At 42.3% G+C, this 20,057-nt stretch overlaps 1 protein-coding gene across 3 annotated transcripts in view; it reads left to right on the top strand.

Annotated features, from left to right (window-relative positions):
* The window catches only part of PAQR8 (progestin and adipoQ receptor family member 8), a 46,873-nt gene extending 27,337 nt beyond the window's left edge, over positions 1–19,536 (top strand). For 2 of the 3 annotated variants that reach the window (XM_058662227.1, XM_058662226.1), the window contains one exon: positions 17,422–19,536. In XM_058662227.1, the coding sequence (XP_058518210.1) occupies positions 17,477–18,541 (1,065 nt within the window). In that variant the 5' untranslated portion in view covers positions 17,422–17,476 and the 3' untranslated portion in view covers positions 18,542–19,536. The remainder of the gene's footprint in view (positions 1–17,421) is intronic. The other variant, XR_009245204.1, reaches the window with a different exon arrangement.
* The last annotated feature ends 521 nt before the right edge of the window (positions 19,537–20,057 follow it).

Raw genomic sequence — 20,057 nt, 5'->3', positions numbered from 1 at the left:
CAGTACCTATTTGCAACAATAGAAAAAGCACGCAGACAATTACAGTACAAAGTTGTGTGAGATTTGTGGGAAAATGGAACTAAAAGATGAGTTTATTTTGGTGCAAAAAGAAATTGAAAGCTACGCATAATGGATTTTTTCCCACAATCTGTATTTTTCCATGAGCTTTTTGATGCTTGGGACCGTATGTTTATCTGTTTTGTGTCACTGTAGCAAGATACCTGGGGCTGGGATGCTTTGTAAATTAGCCCACAGGTCTGGAGATTAAACAGTACAGCTTCAGCACCTGCTTGGCACTGGTGAGAGCCCCATACATAATGGATGGTATCACCATGGTAGGAGTGAGTGTGTGTGTGTGTGTGTGTGTGTGTGCGTAAGAGAGAGAGAGGGAGAGAGAGAAATCACATGGTGAGCCAGAAAACAAAAGACCAAGAAGGAATTAGGCTTACTCTTTTTAAAAGATTTATTTATTTTTATTTGAAAGGCAGATTTTATAGAAAGAAGGAAAGGCAGAGAGAGAGAGAGGGGGCGAGATCTTCCATCTGCTGATTTCACTCCCCAAGTGACCACAACTGCTGGAGCTGAGTTGATCCAAAGTAAGCAACCTGGAGTCACTTCTGGGTCTCCCACTTGGGTGCAGGGCCCCAAGGACTTCAGCCATCCTCCACTGCGTTCCAAGGCCACAAGCAGGGAGCTGGATCACAAATGCAGAAATCACGATAGGAACTGGATCCCATATGGGATCCAGGCACCACAGGCAGATATTCAGCACACTGTGCCACCTACAAGCCCCCAGGCTCATACTTTTTATACCAGTCATTATCTGCTGCTATCACAACTGAACAATTCCTTCAGGACAGCATTAATCTGTTCAGGAGGGTGGAGTCCCTAGCACCCAATTTCCTCCCATGAGGTCCACCTCTTACTGTTTCTTTCACTCAGCATTGTCAGTTGGGGCACCAAGCTTCTAGCAAATGAATTTTAGAGGGACAGTTGACACAACCATGGAAAAATGAAAAAACACCCAATTCAGTGTTTAGCGACTGCTGCTGGGGAAGGGGAGAGGGAATGGGTATGAACGCAGGAAGGAGATACAGATATAGATGATGGGCAGACGACAAATAAGCTCGGCCAGATGCAGCTTTGTATACATACATATGGTATGTATTTTAAAATCAGAAATAAATATGACATGTTGATATTTCATATGTGTTACATTAGTCTCTGCATTCTGTATACCTGAGATATTATGTTAAAAATAGAGCAATTTACAAGGCATGTTTAGGTAAAGAGCAATTGTTGTTAAACTTTTTCTTGAAAAGACTTACTTCTTTATTGGAAAGAATTCAAATGAGAAAATATCAAGAGAGAGTGAGAGAGAAAGATAGAGATCGATCCTCCATCTGCCCATTAACTCCCCAAATGGCTGCAATGGCCAGAACTGGACCAGTTTAGAGCCAGGAGCCTCTTCCGGGTCTCCCATTTGGGTGGCAGGGCCCAAGCACTTGGGCCATCTTCTTCTGCTTTCTCAGGTGAATTAATAGGCAGCTGGATTAGAAGTGACGCCACTAAGACTCTAATAGTGCCTGTATGGGATGCTGGAACAGCAAGTGGCAGCTTTACCAGCAATGCCACAGCACCAGCCTGTGTTATTAAACTTTGATATCATTATGGTACAAAATAAATTTTACCTTGGAAATACGGAATTTCATGAGAATATTTATCTTTATTATGAATATATGGGATGTACCCTGACATGTTTTATTTACTCCATTTTGACATTTTGTTTATTTACGGGACAAAGAGACAGAGACAGTCACAAAGTTGTCTTCACTGACCCACTCCCACAATGCCAGAGGCTGGGCTAGGTCAAAACTGGGAGTCCCAAATTCTATCTAAGGTCTCCACTCTGTGACAGAAACTCAATCTCTTGAGCCTTCGCCACTGACTTTCAGAAGCTCAAATTAGGAAACCAGAGCAGAGAATTCTGTCTCTCTCTGCTTCATTTTCCCTATGCCTCATTCTCTCTCTCTCTCTCTCTCTCTCTCTCTCTCTCTCTCCCTCTGTGTGTGTGTGTGTGTGTGTGTGTGTGTGTGTGTGTGTTAGTTTCTGCTTAAAATCAAGCAGCAGGTAAGGATGAAGTTATAGAAGGCTTCAGTTTCCAGGCTCAGGAATGAGCTTTGGAGTATGTTATCTGCATCAGCTTAACTTCGTAAAATGGAACTAGGGCCAGAGTTTGGAAGATACAAGATCAGTTAGAAGGTTAAAACCATTAGTGGGACAAGATGCAGATCTACAGTAGAAATGAAAAGGAAGAATACGTTTTGTATATACTGTGAATAGTTTTTAAATTTTGATATCTGAGATTTAAGAGAAAGGGGAAGAGATACATTTCATTCTTGATTTCAGGTCTTGTTGAACTAGAGATTGGTCACACAGTAATAGGACTGGGTGTATCATAAGTTTGGTTTTAAACACAGTATGTTCAAAGAGCCAATGGGGAATCCAAATGGATATGCTGAAATCCTGGTGGAAGTTAAAAGGCATGAATTCATTGTGATCTCATAGTGTTAGAACTTTGCTAGCAGTAGTTAGGTACGATCAATCACAGTGTGGTGCTGAGGGTGTTACACATGGGATATTTTCATACCTCCAAATTCTTTTGTTGAACTCTTAATCGCCAGTATGAGGAAATTAAGAGATAAGTCTTTGAGAGGTGATTAGATCACGAGAATGACCAGGATGAATGCTCTTACAGGAGAGAATCAGCAGTCCACCCTTTTCCCATGAGACATCACAGTGCTAAGAGCTGTGTGTGAGCCTGTGGGCCCTCTCCAGACGTGGAGTGGACAGTCTTGTAGTCTTGCACTTCCAGAACTGTAGGGAATGGATTTCTGTTGTTCATAAACTACCCAATCTATGCTGTTTTGTCCTGTGAGGAGACTTCTAAAACTTCATGGGAAAAAATGGGATTCAAAAATAATGCATATCTTCCATGAACTTTTTGAAGATCCCTGTTGCATACTGAATTTACTAAGATGGAGGAGATAACAGGGCAGAGTGAATGCTGCTTAGAGCTGTTGTTGAACTTCACAGAGGAAGTTTTATCTGAGCTTGAATTTAGGAGAAAAGCAGGTTTTGCCACGTGCAGCAGGAACAGTAACATTGGCCATGTCAAGGGAATCAGGACAGCCTGTTCTGCCTTCTCTATGCCACAAGAATAAAAAATGAGGTCTCCTAACTCTGGTCCAATTTTTTTTTCTGTCTGGTCTTTTCATTTTCTGATCTTCTTTTAGGTATTCTCGGGGTAAAAAAGTACTAATGGTAGGAGGTGACAGACCAAGACTGAAAAACAAACTGGGAACTGAAGATGAGAAATGTAGTTAGCAGTTTAGCTACTGTAGTGGATACCTACCAAGTAGATGAACCACATACAGAAACAACATCCTACTGAAAGGCTGTTTCCTTTTGAAAAATATCCCCACGTTTTCATTATCTAAGATCTCACTGATTCTACTTTTAAAAGCAGACAAAGTATAATCTTATTTCACTTGGTTTTTGCACAAATTATCTATTGACACATTCTGGGACACTTTTACTCTGATAGTTTGTGGATAAGAAATAAAGGATAGCTAAATCACTGTTCTTGTCTCAAGGCACTTGCAGCTCAATAGACAGCAGACAAAGCTCCCTACAGAAGCAGCAGTAAAGTGCATCAGATGTCCTACTTCCCATAGTCTGTGGAAAGGTAGGTAAGTATTCAGAGGAAAAAAGAAATCCAGATAGTCCAGAGAAGGCATTGTGGTGATTGGGAACTGAGCTAAGGCCCTGGGGACATCTAAAGAGAAACTGACAATGGAGTGACTCGCCTGACTCTTTGTAGCAAATAAAAAGCCTGGATCTTGGGACTATTGGAAAAACATTTTGTGTTAGCTTCCAAAGAGTTAATGTTAGGGTCCAGCATAGTAGGGTAGCAGCTAAAGTCCTTGCCTTGAACGCCTCTGGGATCCCATATGGGAACCGGTTCTAATCCTGGCAGCCCCACTTTCTATCCAGCTCTCTGCTTGTGGCCTGGGAAAGCAGTCGAAGATGGCCCAAAGCCTTGGGATGCTGTGCCTGCTGGGAGATCCGGAGGAAGCTTCTGGCCCTTGGCTTTGGATCGACTCAGCTCCAGCAGATGCGACCACTTGGGGAATGAATCAACAGATGAAAGATCTTCCTGTTTGTCTCTCCTCTTTTCTGTATATCTGAGTTTCCAATAAAAATAAGTCTTTTTCTTTTTTTTTTCTTTTTTTTTCTTTTTTTTTTTTTTTTTTTTTACAAAAGTTAATGTTAAACTTGACATTGCTAGGGAACAATGTGATGTTCCAAACCCCAGGTTAACTTATTACATTCTTCTGCTATGGAAAGGACATTTCCAGGATTGATTTCCTGCCGGCAGAAATTGGCATCTCTGTTGAGGGCTCACCTGAATTGACCCAGGTCTCAGCAGGTTTGTGAGTGGGTGATGAAGCTCCCTGCACAGGGAGAGGCTAGATCAAGCTCCGTTGCTATGTGTCTGAAGCCGATAGTTACACTTACATGGGAATTCCAGGGAAAGTCGTGTTCCTAAGCTTTAACTAATGGGAGTTTTTAGCCAACAGAGCTTTTCTTTACCCAAACAAGAAGACTCAGAAGAAATGTGAAGTTCATCCTCTTGACCTGTTGATTGTCATCAGACTGCTTTATGTGCTCAATTGGTCCCCTGAATTCTCCTACTGGATAGGTTAAGTACTGTTTATTGGGCTTGGCAGGGGCATTCTGTGTCTGTAATGATGGCTTTGGAAAACACTGGTTGGGCCGTGGTTCGATAGCATAGTGGCTCAAGTCCTCGCCTTGAATGCGCCAGGATCCCATAAGGGAACCAGTTCTAATCCCAGTGGCCCCACTTCCCATCCAGCTTCCTGATTGTGGCATGGGAAAGCAGTTGAGGCCAATCCAAAGCCTTGGGACCTTGCACTCACGTGGGAGACCCAGAAGAGCTCCTGGCTCCAGATCGGCTCAGCTCCAGCCATTGTGGCCACTTGGGGAGTGAACCATCGGACGGAAGATCTTCCTCTCTGTCTCTCCTCCTCTCTGTATATCCAACTTTCCAATAAAAATCAATAAATCTTAAAAAAAAAAAAACAGTGGTTGCTCAGGTGACATTAGCTGAGAAGTGACAGGTGCAGGAAGGAACAATGGGCAGCAGTCTGGAATCCCAGCTTAAAAGGTTCCTGTTGAAGGAGGATAAAACCACTTGGAAGAAATACCACCTGATTGTCTTCCCTAAGGGCACAGAAGAAAATTAAGGTTATCTTTTTTTCCCCCTGGTTTTAATATTACACAGTGGGCCAACAAGTTAGCTAAAGAGGCTAATTCTTCATCTTTTAGTGCCAGAATCCCATGTGGCTGCCAGTTTGTGTCCTATCTGTTCCACTTCCTAGCCAGCTCCGTGCATATGATCTGCGAAAGTGGAGGAGGATGTCTCAAGTCCTTGGCCCCCTGCACTGAGGTGGGAGACCTGGAAGAAACTCCTGGATCCTGGCTTTGGTTCAGCTCTGCTCCATCTATTGCAGCCATTTGGGGATTGAAGCAGCGGGTGAAAGATCTCTGTCCCTGTCTCTGCCAATCTGCCTTTCAAATAAATAATTATTAAACAAATAAAAAGACTATTACACAGAATCACAGTGGAAACGATTCAGAGGTGGACAAGGAACTGAGCCCAGAAGTTCATACATGTTCTGTCATGTCTGTGGCACACAGTGTATGTCATCTTTTAAAAAAGAAAATTTGGTTTATTCAGTTTTATTTATTTCAAAGGCTGGGTGACAGCGAGGACTTCCTTCCATGGGTTCACCCTCCAAATGTTCACATCAGCTGGGGCTGGGTCAGGCCAAAATCATTAGCAATGCGCTCTATCCAGGTCTCCCCGCTGGATGGCAGCCATCATGTACTGTCTCCTTGGTGCATTAGCAGGAAGGTGAAGGCAGAGGCAGGGTACCAGTCTAAGGCACTCTGATAGGGGATGTATGTGTCCTAGGCAATGGCTTTACCAGCCACACCACTATGCCTACACCTTTGACTTTATAATAAGCAGAGTTCAACCACACCAAAAACCCACACCCACATTATTAAGAATTAAATGTTTTTTCTTTATTTGTTTTTAAAGCAACTTTTTTTTGTAAAGGCAGATATACAGAAAAGCAGAGACAGACAAAAAGATTTTCCATTCGCTGATTCATTCCCCAAGTGGCTGCAATGACCTGAGCCAAACCCAGAATTCAAGAGCTTCTTCTAGGTCTCCCACATGGGTGCAGGATCCCAAGGCATTGGGCTGTCCTCTATTGCTTTCCCAGGCCACAAGCAGGGAGCTAGATAAGAAGTGGAACACCTGGGATATGAACTGACACCCATATAGGACCCCGGCACATGCAAGGAGAAGATATAAACCATTAGGCTATCATACCAAGCCAGGAATTAAATGTTTATTAAGGCCATTGGGTTATGTGCTTTGGGAAGTCTTTGACAGTACTGTGTATATACTTTTCCAAATAAGACAACTTTATAGTTAACTGCATTAGCAATAGATATTATATATTATTTCCCCTTTGCCATACCAGAGTAAGTTGAAATCAGCTTCTATTATGGTAAGTGTATGTAGGGTACTCCTGGTAATTTAATAATACGACATACTAACTAATTGAGTTCAAAATTCATAAAATGATGCAATGATGCTTATATTCTTATATAATGGTGGGACGGGGTGCTAAAACATCCATTTTTACCAATTAATAATATTTTACCAGTGTTGACATTTTTATGTCAAGTATTCTTATGTACAGAATAGAAAAATTATGTTTTTTCCAACAAAGTGGCACACATCATTACAAAGGCCTGTCATGACGAGCATGGGCACTTGGCCTAGGGGTTAAGATGCCAGCTGGGATCCTGCACACCTGGATTCAGTACCTGTCTGTGCTTCTGACTCCAGCTGCCTGCTAATAGACTCTGGGAAGTGGTGGTGAATGGATCTAGATGTTGGGTCCCTGCCATCCACAAAGATTCCTGGAGTGAGTCTCTTTCTCCTAATTTTGTCTCTGTTCATCCCTGGCCTTTATGGTCATTTAGGGAGTGAACTGGAGAATGGGATTTTCTCTTTCTCTCCCATAAATATAAAAAAAAAAAATTTTAAAGAGAACTATTGTGATAATAGCCACACCAGAAGAAAAAATTCTCCTTTATTTCCCCCACTTAGTAATAGAAGTATTGTTTTCATTATATGCCCCTCCATACTTTTTGTGTGCTCTATTTGTATATTTGCAAAATAGGGACATATGCTCATAACTTGTTTTTTCTCTGTAACAATGCCCTTTGTTCACTAACACATCTTTCTTGAGCATTATGAGGGTCTAGTTGGGCAGATGTCATGAAAAAGTGATAGAGCACACACTTGAAGTTACTTCAAGAAGATTACAGGAAAATGGGATTTAAAATATTTTGGTACAAAAGTATTGGAAATCTTTTTTGAGCATATATGAGATTTTAAGTACAGGAAAGATTCTGGTAAAAAAAAAATAGAGCACACATATGGGGTTGCATCAAGAAGTATGCAGAAAAAAATGAACTACAAAATGTTTATTTTGCTGCAAAATATTTTCAAATCCATGCATACAGAAATCTTCAAATGTTCATGAAAACCATGTATTATGGAAAAAAGCATGTATTGCAAAAAGATTTTTCTCTCATTCCATTTTCCATGAACTTTTTGAAATGTCTTTGGTGTATATGATGCATCTTTCTGTTATGATACATGTAAATATATCACATACCTATTTTAATAAGTGCATAGTAAGTGTTCTATTGTGTAACTTGTCATAATTTGCTCAATCAAATCTCCCATTTTTGCATGTGAAGATACTGATTGTTGAGTTTTGCCAAATATAAGCAAAAATATACATTGACCATTGGTGAATACAAACTGATGTTAAAGTTATCTCTGCCAATAACAGGATCCTGCTTTTAGTATTACTCTTCAAGTCAAGGCTTTATAACAGTGATATGATTCCTGGCAGCTGTAGCTACAGAGGTGAGTGTGGCCCCAGAAGTCTCTCCTGATAGATGACTGTGGGGACCTTGGCAGTATCTGACATTGCTTCTAACTACACCTCTGTCTCAAAGACTGAGCTGAGCCCAGTTCCAGTCCTGATAAATGGACACCCAATTGTTGTTTCAGCTGTGTATGGCTATGCAGGGATGTGGGAGGCTGAGCTTCTGTGGGTTCTGAAAGCATTTCTTCCTCCCTTTCAATGGGAATGGCTGCTCTTTTGTTCTCTGTCCAACAACCAGCAGGCTCCCTTCCTGCCCTCTGTGGGAGTCCTGCACACAGTGACATGAAATCATATCACGGCATCTGTTGGTGCTTTCAGCACACTGCTTGATATTCCATATAAAGCAAAACATAACCTAGATACAGTTTAACACTCATACAGATTATACCCTCATTTTATGGACAAGGGTTGTGTGGCACAGACTTTAAGTGATTTCCCTAAAGTGACATAGTTAGTGGCAGAGATTAAACTAGGAGTTAGGATATGTAATTTCTCTTCTAGTATTCATCTCAGGGAAATGAGCTATTTCAAGATGGTGATAGGTTCATGTGGGGTCCTTGTGCTGGATCAGGGAACACCATTGATTTGGAATGCTTCTATTTGGCTTCCAGTTAAAATATCTTCAGTAGCATACTATGCCAGTTTCTCAAATATGGAGCTTTTATGTAAGTCTTTGTTCATCTGTGAAAGGCTTTTTCGATGGCAGCCTATTTGTGTAGCAGAATTCAGTGATTATTCTCAGTGCCATTGCGCTTTCTGTTAAATGACCTCAGTCTGTAGGTGGGTGCTTGTTACATCTCATTGCACCAGCCGTGCAACGCCAACCACAAGCTGTGCGACTCTGTCAGATGAAAGTGCCCCATCAGGCTTATGATCACATTGATCTCCTTTGGACCGTCTGATAGATTCCACTTGCATTTTGTGGTAGTCACATTTTCTTCTAGACAGGATTGGAATCTGATTTACAAAGAAATCCATTGGCAAAGAACCGAGAAAACTTATAGTACTTGCTGTTTTTCTAAGGTCAACTGCGTATATTATCTTAGTTAATGGAGCAAACAGTTGTAACAATGTATGTTTAGAGTCAGAGCATCAAAAAATATTGAGATTTTTTCAAAAACCCACATTCTAAGACTAACAACTTAGGTTTTACATCCTGTATCATATTGCATTGTATCATATACAATATCACATATTGTATAGCCTTGGGCAAGTGATTTAATTTGTCTTCTCTTTCCTCATCTGTAAAACAGAGACAATGGTAATAAAGATGTCAGGAGGTTTAAATGAGTTAGTATTTGCAAAAGACCCATAACACTTCTGACATGTGGTGAAGACCATGCATTTGCTGTTGTTACTCTGACCTTTTTATTCCATTCATTCATCCATTTATTCAACAACAATTTATACATGCTCTGCACAATGCTAGGTTATAAATAGTCTCTTTCAGCCCTCAAAGTATCTTTCAGTATAGTGTGCTGAGAGGCTGGGAGACCTGTGATGCCAAACATTGACATTGTAGGTATATAGTAAGGAAAGTGCTATAATGGAGGACTGTTGCGTGCAGTAGTAGTCTAAGCAAAGGAGCACGTAAGAGGAAGGCTTCTGTGACATTTGAGCTGAAAAGAGAAAGAGGAACAGGAACAGGAGTTGGCCAATTAGAATCAGCAGCATAGGCATTCTAGGCATGTGCTTTGGCAGAAAGGCCTGAGGGAATGGCAGAATACTCGGACTACAAAATAAAGTGGCAGAATTGAGCATGATTCGGAGACAATCAAGAAGACATAGATAGAGACCATGAAGGCCTTTTAAATCCTACAGGTGCTCCTGTGAGAGATGGTGAAGACCAAAATTGGGCAGCAGCTGTGCCCCTGGGCATCCTCAGCCAGTAGGTACAGGAAGTACTGAGGAACAGTAAGGGCAGTGGGCATGCCTGTTGCACAGTGAAATGTGTTCTGTAGTTTTCAGGAAATACACATCCAAATACTATTCTGCTCCTCTCTAAAAAGTAGAGGTGTTTTGTTTTGTTTTGTTTTGTTTTTAATTTATGGGCATGTAATACTATGATACATAGTTATATTGTGGGTTTTGTCCACAGTTCCTGTTTATTAACTCCCTTAGCCTTTGTAATTTCCTCAGTGGCTAGAACGCAAAGGTTAAACAGTCTAGCCTTTTGTTCTTGGTTCCTGAAGCAGCTTTGAGACAGCTTCAGAGCAATAAAGGTGACATCACTGTATTGTTAGGATGTTGGAGCATTGTAGGCTTGGTCACAGACCTCACAAGTCTGTCTTTCTCCCTCTGGCTGTCTCCTGCCCTCCTTATGCTTGCTGCTCTTTCTCCTCTCAGAAAGTCATAGACATTAGGATTTCACTCCTCCAAGGCAGGTCATAAAAACTAGAATCCTCCTGCATCACTTTGGAGTCAATCATGAAGGAATTCTTTGACAGTAGAACCCTAAGACCTGGGGTCTTGTCTCATACTTGGGAGAAAAAAGTGTACCCAGATGCAAGTTTAGCCTGTGGGTTCCTGAGGAGGAGATATGACCAAAAAAAAAAAAAAAAATGGAGCACAATGCTCTCTTGGGGCAACTGACAAAGTTTATTTCTGGGGTTCAAGCTTATATACATTTCAGCAAAGCAACACTTTAAACATAGTTTTGTATACAAGTTTGATATACAACTCGTGTCAGGGAATTCTAGAAGAGCTAACAGGGTTAAAGCACCATTGGTGTGAGATATTGATAAGGAGCAGTACACTGCTCTAGGATAATTGGCTAACTAGAAAACAGATGTTCGCCATATATCAGGGAAGCATGAAAGTACATCCTACAATACACAGGGGGCAAGAGTGCACCCTGGGTGAAAGGCCCTCTACCTTCTCTTTCCTGGAACCTCTTCTCAACAGGACCCCACAGGCCTCCATCCCAGCTATCCTGTTGGTATTCTGGCTCCCAGAGAAGCCAAGAAGAATGTAAACAGGCCTTGCAGGTTTTCTACCCAGTCTACTAAGTTGATGGGCCATCTTGCCCAATAGCATTTCTCCATGACTTGGAGAATTATTGGACAGCTGAAAATATGGACATTTACAGGAAGGTGAGTAAGAAGCCAACCCCAACTTCATGGGACAGAAGCTTTGCACTCAGGCCCCTCCCAGGCCCTGCCCCATTTCTTCGTCTGATCATGACAATCTTTAAAACCTCCTTTATAAACTACCAGGAACCAGGTTTCTGTGAGTCTTATGAATCTGTCACATAATTGTGTCACATCTTAAGAATATGTGTGAAAATACTAAGTTGTAACTGGTTGGGCTGGAGTCCTGGACTTGCAATTGGTGTCTAAAGATGGGACAGTCTCAGAGGACTGAGCCCTCAACCTGCGAGATCCGACGCTTTGTCCAGGTAGATAGCCTTAGAATTACATTGATTAGATGTCCAGTTGGTATCCCCTGCCAAACCACTTGCCTGATTACTGCTGGAGAGAAATCCCCATGCATTATTAAATCATAGAAACTGTGAGTGTACAGCAGGTGTTGGATGTGCGCAGTAAGAGAAACTAAGTCTGTTTTTCCTCCTTATACATGGCACTTAACATATCTTTACAATATTTTCAGGGCATCACAACAGTCACCAGAAATGCCTGCTATGTTTCTTTTACTTAATGTTTCTGAAATGCAAATGCATTGTAGGTAGTTTTTCATCTGTCTAAACTATATCAAAACACCCTCAAGCCCTAAGAATAATTTGTTTAGCTCTGTGATTTCCTTTGGGAAAGCACATCTAAACACACTTGGCTAAAAGGTAGAATAGTTGCCCCACACATAGGATTTAACCTACTTTTCTCTTCCTGTTCTACCTGAATTAATCTTTAATTTCTCTAAATAATTTGAAAGGCTCCTCTAAGATAAAGCTTTAAAATTAGACCTTTGCAGAATCCACGGCAAGCTTTAATGTTGTATAACACATTCTGATAAATGTTAAATGAATATATGACACAGATTCAACACTAAGTACACAGAATTTTACTTCCAATTCTATTGCTGTCTGAATCTAGTTAAAAGTTGTTAAAGGGTTTGAGGAAGCAGACTGAGAATACCCAGGAGTATAATAAAAAAATTATATTCCTTTTAACTTTTAAAAATGCATTAAAACAAATTATAAGATATATATACACATATATAGTCATTCTTTATTATCCATAAGGGATTGTTCTGGGCTCCCACCCTTGCCTCGTATTCAGGGTCATAAAATATACAGTGCTCCTGTATATTTTAAATCACTTCTGGATTACTAACAATACCTAATATAATGTAAATAATTGCTAGACTGTCTTGGTTTAGGGAATAAAGATAGCCATCCACAGTTAGTTCAGTACGCAGATACAGAACCCATAGATTATGGAGGGCTGATTCTGTGTATATGTGTAGCCACATGAGTGTGAGTATAGTATGTGCGTGCGTGTGTGTGTGTGTGTGTGTGTACACATTCAAAAGGTTAATGGAAAAATAAGTATTTATCAGATGGGAAAGAGGTTTGAAATTTGTGTGTTATTTTTTCTTGATATTCATTTCCTGTGAACTTTCTAACCCACACTTAGGGTTGGTCTTGTGTTGTTTGTTTGTTTCCTCTACCAAGCTATGTCCTTTAGTAGGTTCTTTCTTCCAAATACTTCTAGGACTTTGATGTGCATATTTTACTTCTGAAAAGAATTTTCTACCACTGTCAAGTTATTTCTTTATTCTCCTTCTTTTACTGAGAAGTGAAGATATAGGAAATCACCTCTTCCCACCCGCTGCTTTTTAATAAGGACATTGAAACTGGGTAATTGGAACTGTTAGGCATGGTGATAGGCAAATGAGTGGAAGTTTCTGGGTTAGAGGTTACTCAGGTTGCATGCATGGGAGATGGAAAGTGGTGGCAGTTTTTAAGAACTCCCATGATGATCCAGGCCTGAGAAGAGTGTGGGCTTTGGGAGACGAGACGAGAAGAGAAAAGAGATATAAAAAAATCCAGTTTACTTGTGTGCTGCAGACATAGAGCTTGTATTCTCAACAAAGAGTAGGGAGTTATTGAGAAGTGTTTTTCAAGACCCTTGAAGAATTTACTGTGATTCAATATGCAGCAGACAGAGGCTAGTGAGGAATTTTGAGGAGGGGAGTTATGATGAGGTTTCTGATTTTTTTTAAGTTATTTTCATCTTATTTGAAAGACAAAGAACTTCCATCTGCTGGTTCATGCTTCTACTTACAAGAGTCTGTGCATGTAGCCTATGCTAAAACCAGGAGCCTGGAGTTCAAGCTCCATTTCCCAGGTGGATGGCAGGGACCCAAGTACTTGAGCTATTTTTTGTTGCCACCAAGTGCATCATAGGGAGCTGGATCAGAAGCTGAGGAGTCTAGACTCACACTAAGAATTCTGATGCAATTTGTGATCATTCCAAGTGGAAACTTAATTACATCCCTAAATACCTACCTCAGATTTCCATTTTAAACTGAAGTGGTCTGGAGAACAAAATGAGGGTAATGATGTGAGACAAGAAAACCATTATGTAAGGAAGAAAGATTAGTAATGAGGAGCGGATTAAGACACCACTTATATCCCCTATTGGAGAACCTGGGTCGAGTCCTGCCTCAGCTTCTTCTGCTTGCTAATGCGTGCCCTGGGAGTCATTGATTTGGATTCAAGTGTTTGGGTTCTTACTGTCCATGTGGGATACATGGGTTAAGTTCTGGGATTCTAGTTTCAGCCTGGCCCAGCCCCCACCGCCAAACAGTGGTATGCATTTTGGGAGTGAACCGGAGGATGGAAAAACTACTGGTCTCTCTGTATATATTTAAAATGTAATAAAAATTAAATTTTTTTTATAATCCAAAGAACATTTCTTTTTTTAAATTTATTTATTATTTTTAATTCATTAATTATATTGTATTATGTGACACAGTTTCATAGGTACTTGGATTCTTCCCACCCCTAATTTTAAAAAAATCACTGATCAGACTTCTGATGTTAACCTTGAAAGCCTGAATCAAGGGAGAGCAATAGAATTTAGAAAAACCAAATGATTCCAGAAATGTTTAGATATAATCAGCAGGTTCAGATGGCTACATAGATTCAGGGTAAGGATCACGTCTGTGCTGAAGGAGACATTTGAAAATGTTGAGTTTGAGGTGACCATGGGGCATTCAGTGGGACACAGTAAGCACACCTGAACAGATTTTAGATGCATGTGCTGTTGGTGCTAGCAGAAGCAAAAAGCCTAGGGAAGTGCCTGTGTAAGGAGTACCATGGACACTAAAGAGAAGGTAGAAGGTGGGACCCTCAGAACATAATTGATGAGAAGGGTGGGAGGAGAAAATCAAAGCAGGGTTTTAGAAGGTAGTACCACCCAAGGCAAGAGAAGAAGCATCAGTTAGTAGTGGACACCTACCGTGCTCAGGGGAAATGAACAGTGAAACAAGCTGAAAGGCTTGAAGATGAATTCCATCTCCCCTTCTGTAGCATTAAACTTAATCTTTCACCAATGCCACTATTCTTACCCCACTTCCTTCATCGTTACTCCTTTGTTCTTGGATCCAACAAGCAGCCACGTAATTTCTATGCTCATATTGGCCCCTTTACTGGGATGACCAGGCTTCTCTTGTCTAAGCTCTGTCGTGCCTTCTACAACTTCTCCAATCCATTTTCTCCATGGCTGTCCCAGTGTGCCCCTGAGCATGCTCTGAAGAGACCTGTTGGTATTTCACTCTACTGTACACTTGATTCTGTGCCATCCAGTGGGATGGATCATTGATTCATGAAGTCTGACTCTTCTCATAGGCTTCTTAAGGTAAGGGGCCTTATTCTCTATGGCCTTTGCAGCTTGAAATAGCATTGAGAAGATAATACTTGCTCTGAAAATGGTTGGTTAAGTTATTAAGCTTAAGAATCTAAGAGTCCTTATCAGCATCACTGTGTATAAGTTGCTATTGAAGGGATCATTTCACGCAAGGGGAAGAGGCTGCTAAGGAAAGAACAAAGAAATAACTCATATCTGACCACAAGCTTAGAATTCTTCATGACCTCATACTAATGGGGGATTTAGATCTTTGCAACTTTATTGCTGAGTTGGAGGCCCCTCGACCACGAAGTCCATCTGTGGGTACTCACACGCTCCAGAGGCTGTAGATACTAAAGAGTCCCTGACACTGGTGTGGCTATATTTGAAAGACCTCAGTTACAAGGGAAATATAATGATTCTGCCTAATAATTTTTTTCCTGTGTATCTTTTCCTTTGAAGTTAAAGTTCACATCTTCTTGGTCTTATAACTCTACTTCTTAGTTCTATAAACCTCTTCCCAACTCATTTTCTACAGGTGAGAAGTAGGAATAACTTTTGGAAAAGGACTTGTCAACAAAAAGCCAAGGGGCGGTGATGGTAGGAGAACTCCAGGAGCTGTCCTGGGTACAGCTCTGTAGCCACAGTTTTCTGGAGACCAGAATCTCTGGGTTCTTTCTTTTCTCCTTCAGAACATACAGGTTCTGATTGCTTTTCAGGTCTGAACTGTGATCCATCCAGAGCATTAAATAATTAACCCTCAGTTTCAATCTTTAGAAATTCAGCTGAGTTGTTGTTTCGTAAGATCCAGCTGTATGACAGATACCACATTTTAAAGGCTAGGTAGATAAATAGGAACTGTGCAGCTATATGCCAGGGGATTTCAAAAGTTTGTAGGAGATTGGAATCTAAGTCAAATTTGGTACAAGAAGTTGCAGATCCATACATAATTTCTTCATAGTAGGCATTCTCCATGAATTTTTAAAAGGACTCTTATATTATTTATCTCTGGATTTTCTTAGATTGGGGCTAACATTTGGGGGCTAGCATTTGACATATTGGTTAAGATACTGCTTATGATGCTTGAAATCCATGTGTAAGTGCTTGGGTTTGAGCCGTGGCTCCACTTCCAGTTCCAGCTTCCTACTAATGCACACCCTGGGATGGAACCAAGTGATGGCTCTAGTACTTGGGTCTATGACACCCACATGGGACACCAACCCAGGCTGTTTCAGAGTGTTCGCTTTGGCCTGGTCCAGCCCCAATGATTGCAGGCATTTGAGGAGTGAACCAGTAGATGAACGATCACTGTTTTTCTGTCTCTGCCTTTTAAATAAATAAGAATAATTTTTAAAAAGTTTGGGTCCAAAATTGATACAGGAATACCGTTATGTTAGCACACAGATGGAGCGTCCTTTCTTCTGTAGTTTTATTTCTGCAGTGATTCACTTTAGTTTCACCCAACCATAAACTCCAACTAGTGATTTCATCTGATTTCTTTACCTGCTGAATGGGAGAAACCTGTATCTAAAAAAAAAATTGAACCCCTTCATTCCCCATAGCTCCAACAAACGCATCCCTCTCCACCACCACCTCCCCCCCCAACTCCATTATTCGTTGTTAACAGCAACAGGACAGCTTGAAAAATCATCCCATGTCCCTGGCATAAACCTGCAGTTCATCCACTACCTCTCAGGGACTCGGATCCCTCTGCTGGTTAAGAGTGGAAGTGCAAGCACTGTGTAGCTTTTTGCTTTTTTTTTCCTCCCTTCTTTTTTTTTTTTTTTTTAATTTTATATATTTTTATTTTGAATTTTTTACTTATGTGGTACAATTTCTTATAGTCTGGGATGCCCCCCCAAACTCCCACCCCCAACAGATGTTCCCCATTTTACTACAATGGTATAGTCCTTCATAAGGAATCACAATTGTATCAGTCTCTTACTTAGGTGTACCCCGATGTTGCTGGTACAATGTCAGACAGCCCAGCATCCCATTGTCTACACATTTCTAACAGTTTCATTTTTTTAAAAACTGTAGATTTTAAAAGCAAAATTGTTTTGAGAGGCAGACAGGTAAGACACAGCTTGTATCTGAGGGCTCACTAGCCAAATGACCACAACGGCCAGGGTGGGCCAAAGCTGAAGCCAGGAGTTGGGTACTTGATTTTGGTGGGTGGCAGGAGCCTAAAGACTTGAGCCATCACTGCTCCCTCCTAAGGTCTGCGTAGGCCAGAGCTGGAAATGGAAACCACTGTGGTGGGACATGGGCATCTTAACTGTCAGACACATAACATTGGGGGCAGTAAGGGATCATCATTCCACAGATGAAAAGGGGCTCTGGTTGTCTGCAGTACCCTCCTTTCTGCACAGCACTACAAAACCACATTACATACAGTAAGAAAAAAAGCTGCAGTTCCCTTGCCTTTGTAGCTAGGCCCACACCTCACTGTGGCTTTGCCGATTTTCCTTTCTTTTCTTCAGGTCGCACTTCCATCCTTCGGTGCAGTGTGGAAGGCAGTTCCCCCAGGCCGCCGCAATGACCACCGCCATCCTGGAGCGCCTGAGCACCCTGTCTGTGAGCGGGCAGCAGCTGCGCCGCCTGCCCAAGATCTTAGAAGATGGGCTTCCCAAGATGCCTTGCACCGTACCAGAGACAGACGTGCCTCAGCTCTTCCGTGAGCCTTACATCCGCGCTGGATACCGCCCGACGGGACACGAGTGGCGCTACTATTTTTTCAGCCTCTTTCAGAAACACAACGAGGTGGTCAACGTCTGGACCCACTTGCTGGCGGCCCTGGCTGTCCTCTTGCGCTTCTGGGCCTTCACCGAGGCCGAGGCCTTGCTGTGGAGCTCTCCCCACTCCCTGCCCCTGCTCCTCTTCATCCTGTCCTCAATCACTTACCTCACCTGCAGCCTGCTGGCCCACCTGCTGCAGTCCAAGTCGGAACTCTCCCACTACACCTTCTATTTTGTGGACTATGTTGGTGTGAGCGTGTACCAATATGGCAGTGCCTTGGCCCACTTCTTCTACAGCTCCGACCAGGCCTGGTACGAGCGATTCTGGCTTTTCTTCCTCCCTGCGGCTGCCTTTTGTGGCTGGTTATCTTGTGCGGGCTGTTGCTATGCCAAGTACCGTTACCGGCGGCCTTATCCTGTCATGAGGAAGATCTGCCAGGTGGTGCCGGCAGGGCTGGCTTTCGTCCTAGACATCAGCCCTGTGGCACATCGGGTGGCCCTTTGCCACCTGGCCGGCTGCCAGGAACAAGCAGCCTGGTACCACACCCTCCAGATCCTCTTCTTTCTGGTCAGCGCCTACTTTTTTTCCTGCCCGGTACCTGAGAAGTATTTCCCGGGCGCCTGTGACATCGTGGGCCATGGACACCAGATCTTTCATGCATTTCTGTCCATCTGCACACTCTCTCAGCTGGAGGCCATCCTCCTGGATTACCAGGGGCGGCAGGAGATCTTCCTGCAACGCCATGGGCCTCTGTCTGTCTACATGGCCTGTCTCTCCTTTTTCTTCCTGGCAGCCTGCAGTGCTGCCACCGCAGCCCTCCTGAGGCATAAAATCAAGACCAGACTGACCAAGAAAGATACCTGAAGCATGCAGGTAGGGCAAAGTGTGGAGGAGGCCCATGGAGATTTGAAGAAAACTTTATCCAACAGTAGAAAGTGACTTTTTATTTTTTAACAATTGGCTTTTAACACAATGTTTCCAAGGATATTCCATGGCTCCATGATTTGAAGGCAGAAGCAGTCAAGAGCTTTGCAGTCGTGAATAAAAGGAATATTCCTTTTTTCTTCTGGGTTCCAGCCTTACAAAGAAGGGAGATGATCTTAGCCAAGATGAATGGGACACTGATTTAAGGAGAACCATCTTCATGCCTGAAATTTTTGGAGAATCTTGATTGTCGTTTCCAGAGGCAAGGCATAAGGCTGAGCGCGTGATAAAATTGGACTGGAAAGTAAGTAGATGGCAGTTCCTCATTATGTTGCAATGGCCATCCTACTATGGCAGTGTTTTTGTCAGTGAAATTGTCCCAAGAATCTTTTCTCATTTGACTTTCAGATTGTCTAGGGTGGAAAACAGAATCTTGAAGATGAAGGTAAAACCATTAGACACAATGCAGCGTGCATTTCATCTGATTCCTGACCCCCTGCTCTCCTGTCCACTGTAACGGTGATTCTTCTCTCAGGATAACAGCTGTCTGCCTGTTTTGTCTAAAGTGCTGTTCACACCACGTTTTCTTTGCATGGTAGCATCAAAGATTATGAATCAGTTATAATTTCAGGAAATGCATGGAGCCATGTGGGGAATCAGGAAGCTTGTTCTCATATAATACTAACGTACACAGTACTAGAAAATACAGTGCCAAGAACCGCCAGGAAGCCCAGCCCAGGAGCACGAAGACTGTTTGGTGTGGTGGCACTCTTCTGCTTCATACCTGTGGGCTACAGGACTACATGAGCGACATTAGGGCTGCCTTACATAACAGGATATCTGGGAGTTGTTCGGGGGAATTTTCTTCAGACTAGATTGGCATGTTTAACAAGTCTTTGGTAAATTGGTCCTAAAGTCCTTCTGGGGTTCTGCTTATTTCACACACAACGCTGCTCTATGAAGAAACCATGTGAAGTCCCAGTTGAGGGACCTCAGGCACGTAGTCCTGAACGCTGGGAATCATCAAGCACGTGTGTTCACTGTGAAGTGGTCCCTGGAGTCTCCTTCGGGTGAGACTGTGCGGACCAGGTACCCTGTAGCTGAAATGCTCTGATTGGAAAGTTGCTGCTCAGCATCTTCTGTGAGATGGGAGGTGCTCGCCGTCCGTGGGTCCTGCCGCGGCGCTCTCTGAGGAGTGACTTCTGCACTAATCAGGGTGAAGGAGGCTGTGTCAGGGATGGCTGGAAAGACTCCTGAGACCGCATCTGTCCTATCGGGATAAGGTTCCCTATTTGCTAAAGAACAAAGTGGTTTAACTCAATTTCAATGAATTTACTCGGTTGCTAGGTTACAATTTCTCACTTCAAATTTTTGTTTCTTAGCTTTCTGTGAGATGTTTGTGAGTTTTGTGCCTTATAAATGGAAATGTATGAACACTTCACTCAATGTATGTGCA

This window comes from Ochotona princeps, chromosome 1, assembly GCF_030435755.1.
Source record: "Ochotona princeps isolate mOchPri1 chromosome 1, mOchPri1.hap1, whole genome shotgun sequence".
Taxonomy (NCBI): domain Eukaryota; kingdom Metazoa; phylum Chordata; class Mammalia; order Lagomorpha; family Ochotonidae; genus Ochotona; species Ochotona princeps.
The sequence above is the reverse complement of the archived record's forward strand: the minus strand, read 5'-3'. Positions and strand labels throughout refer to the sequence as shown.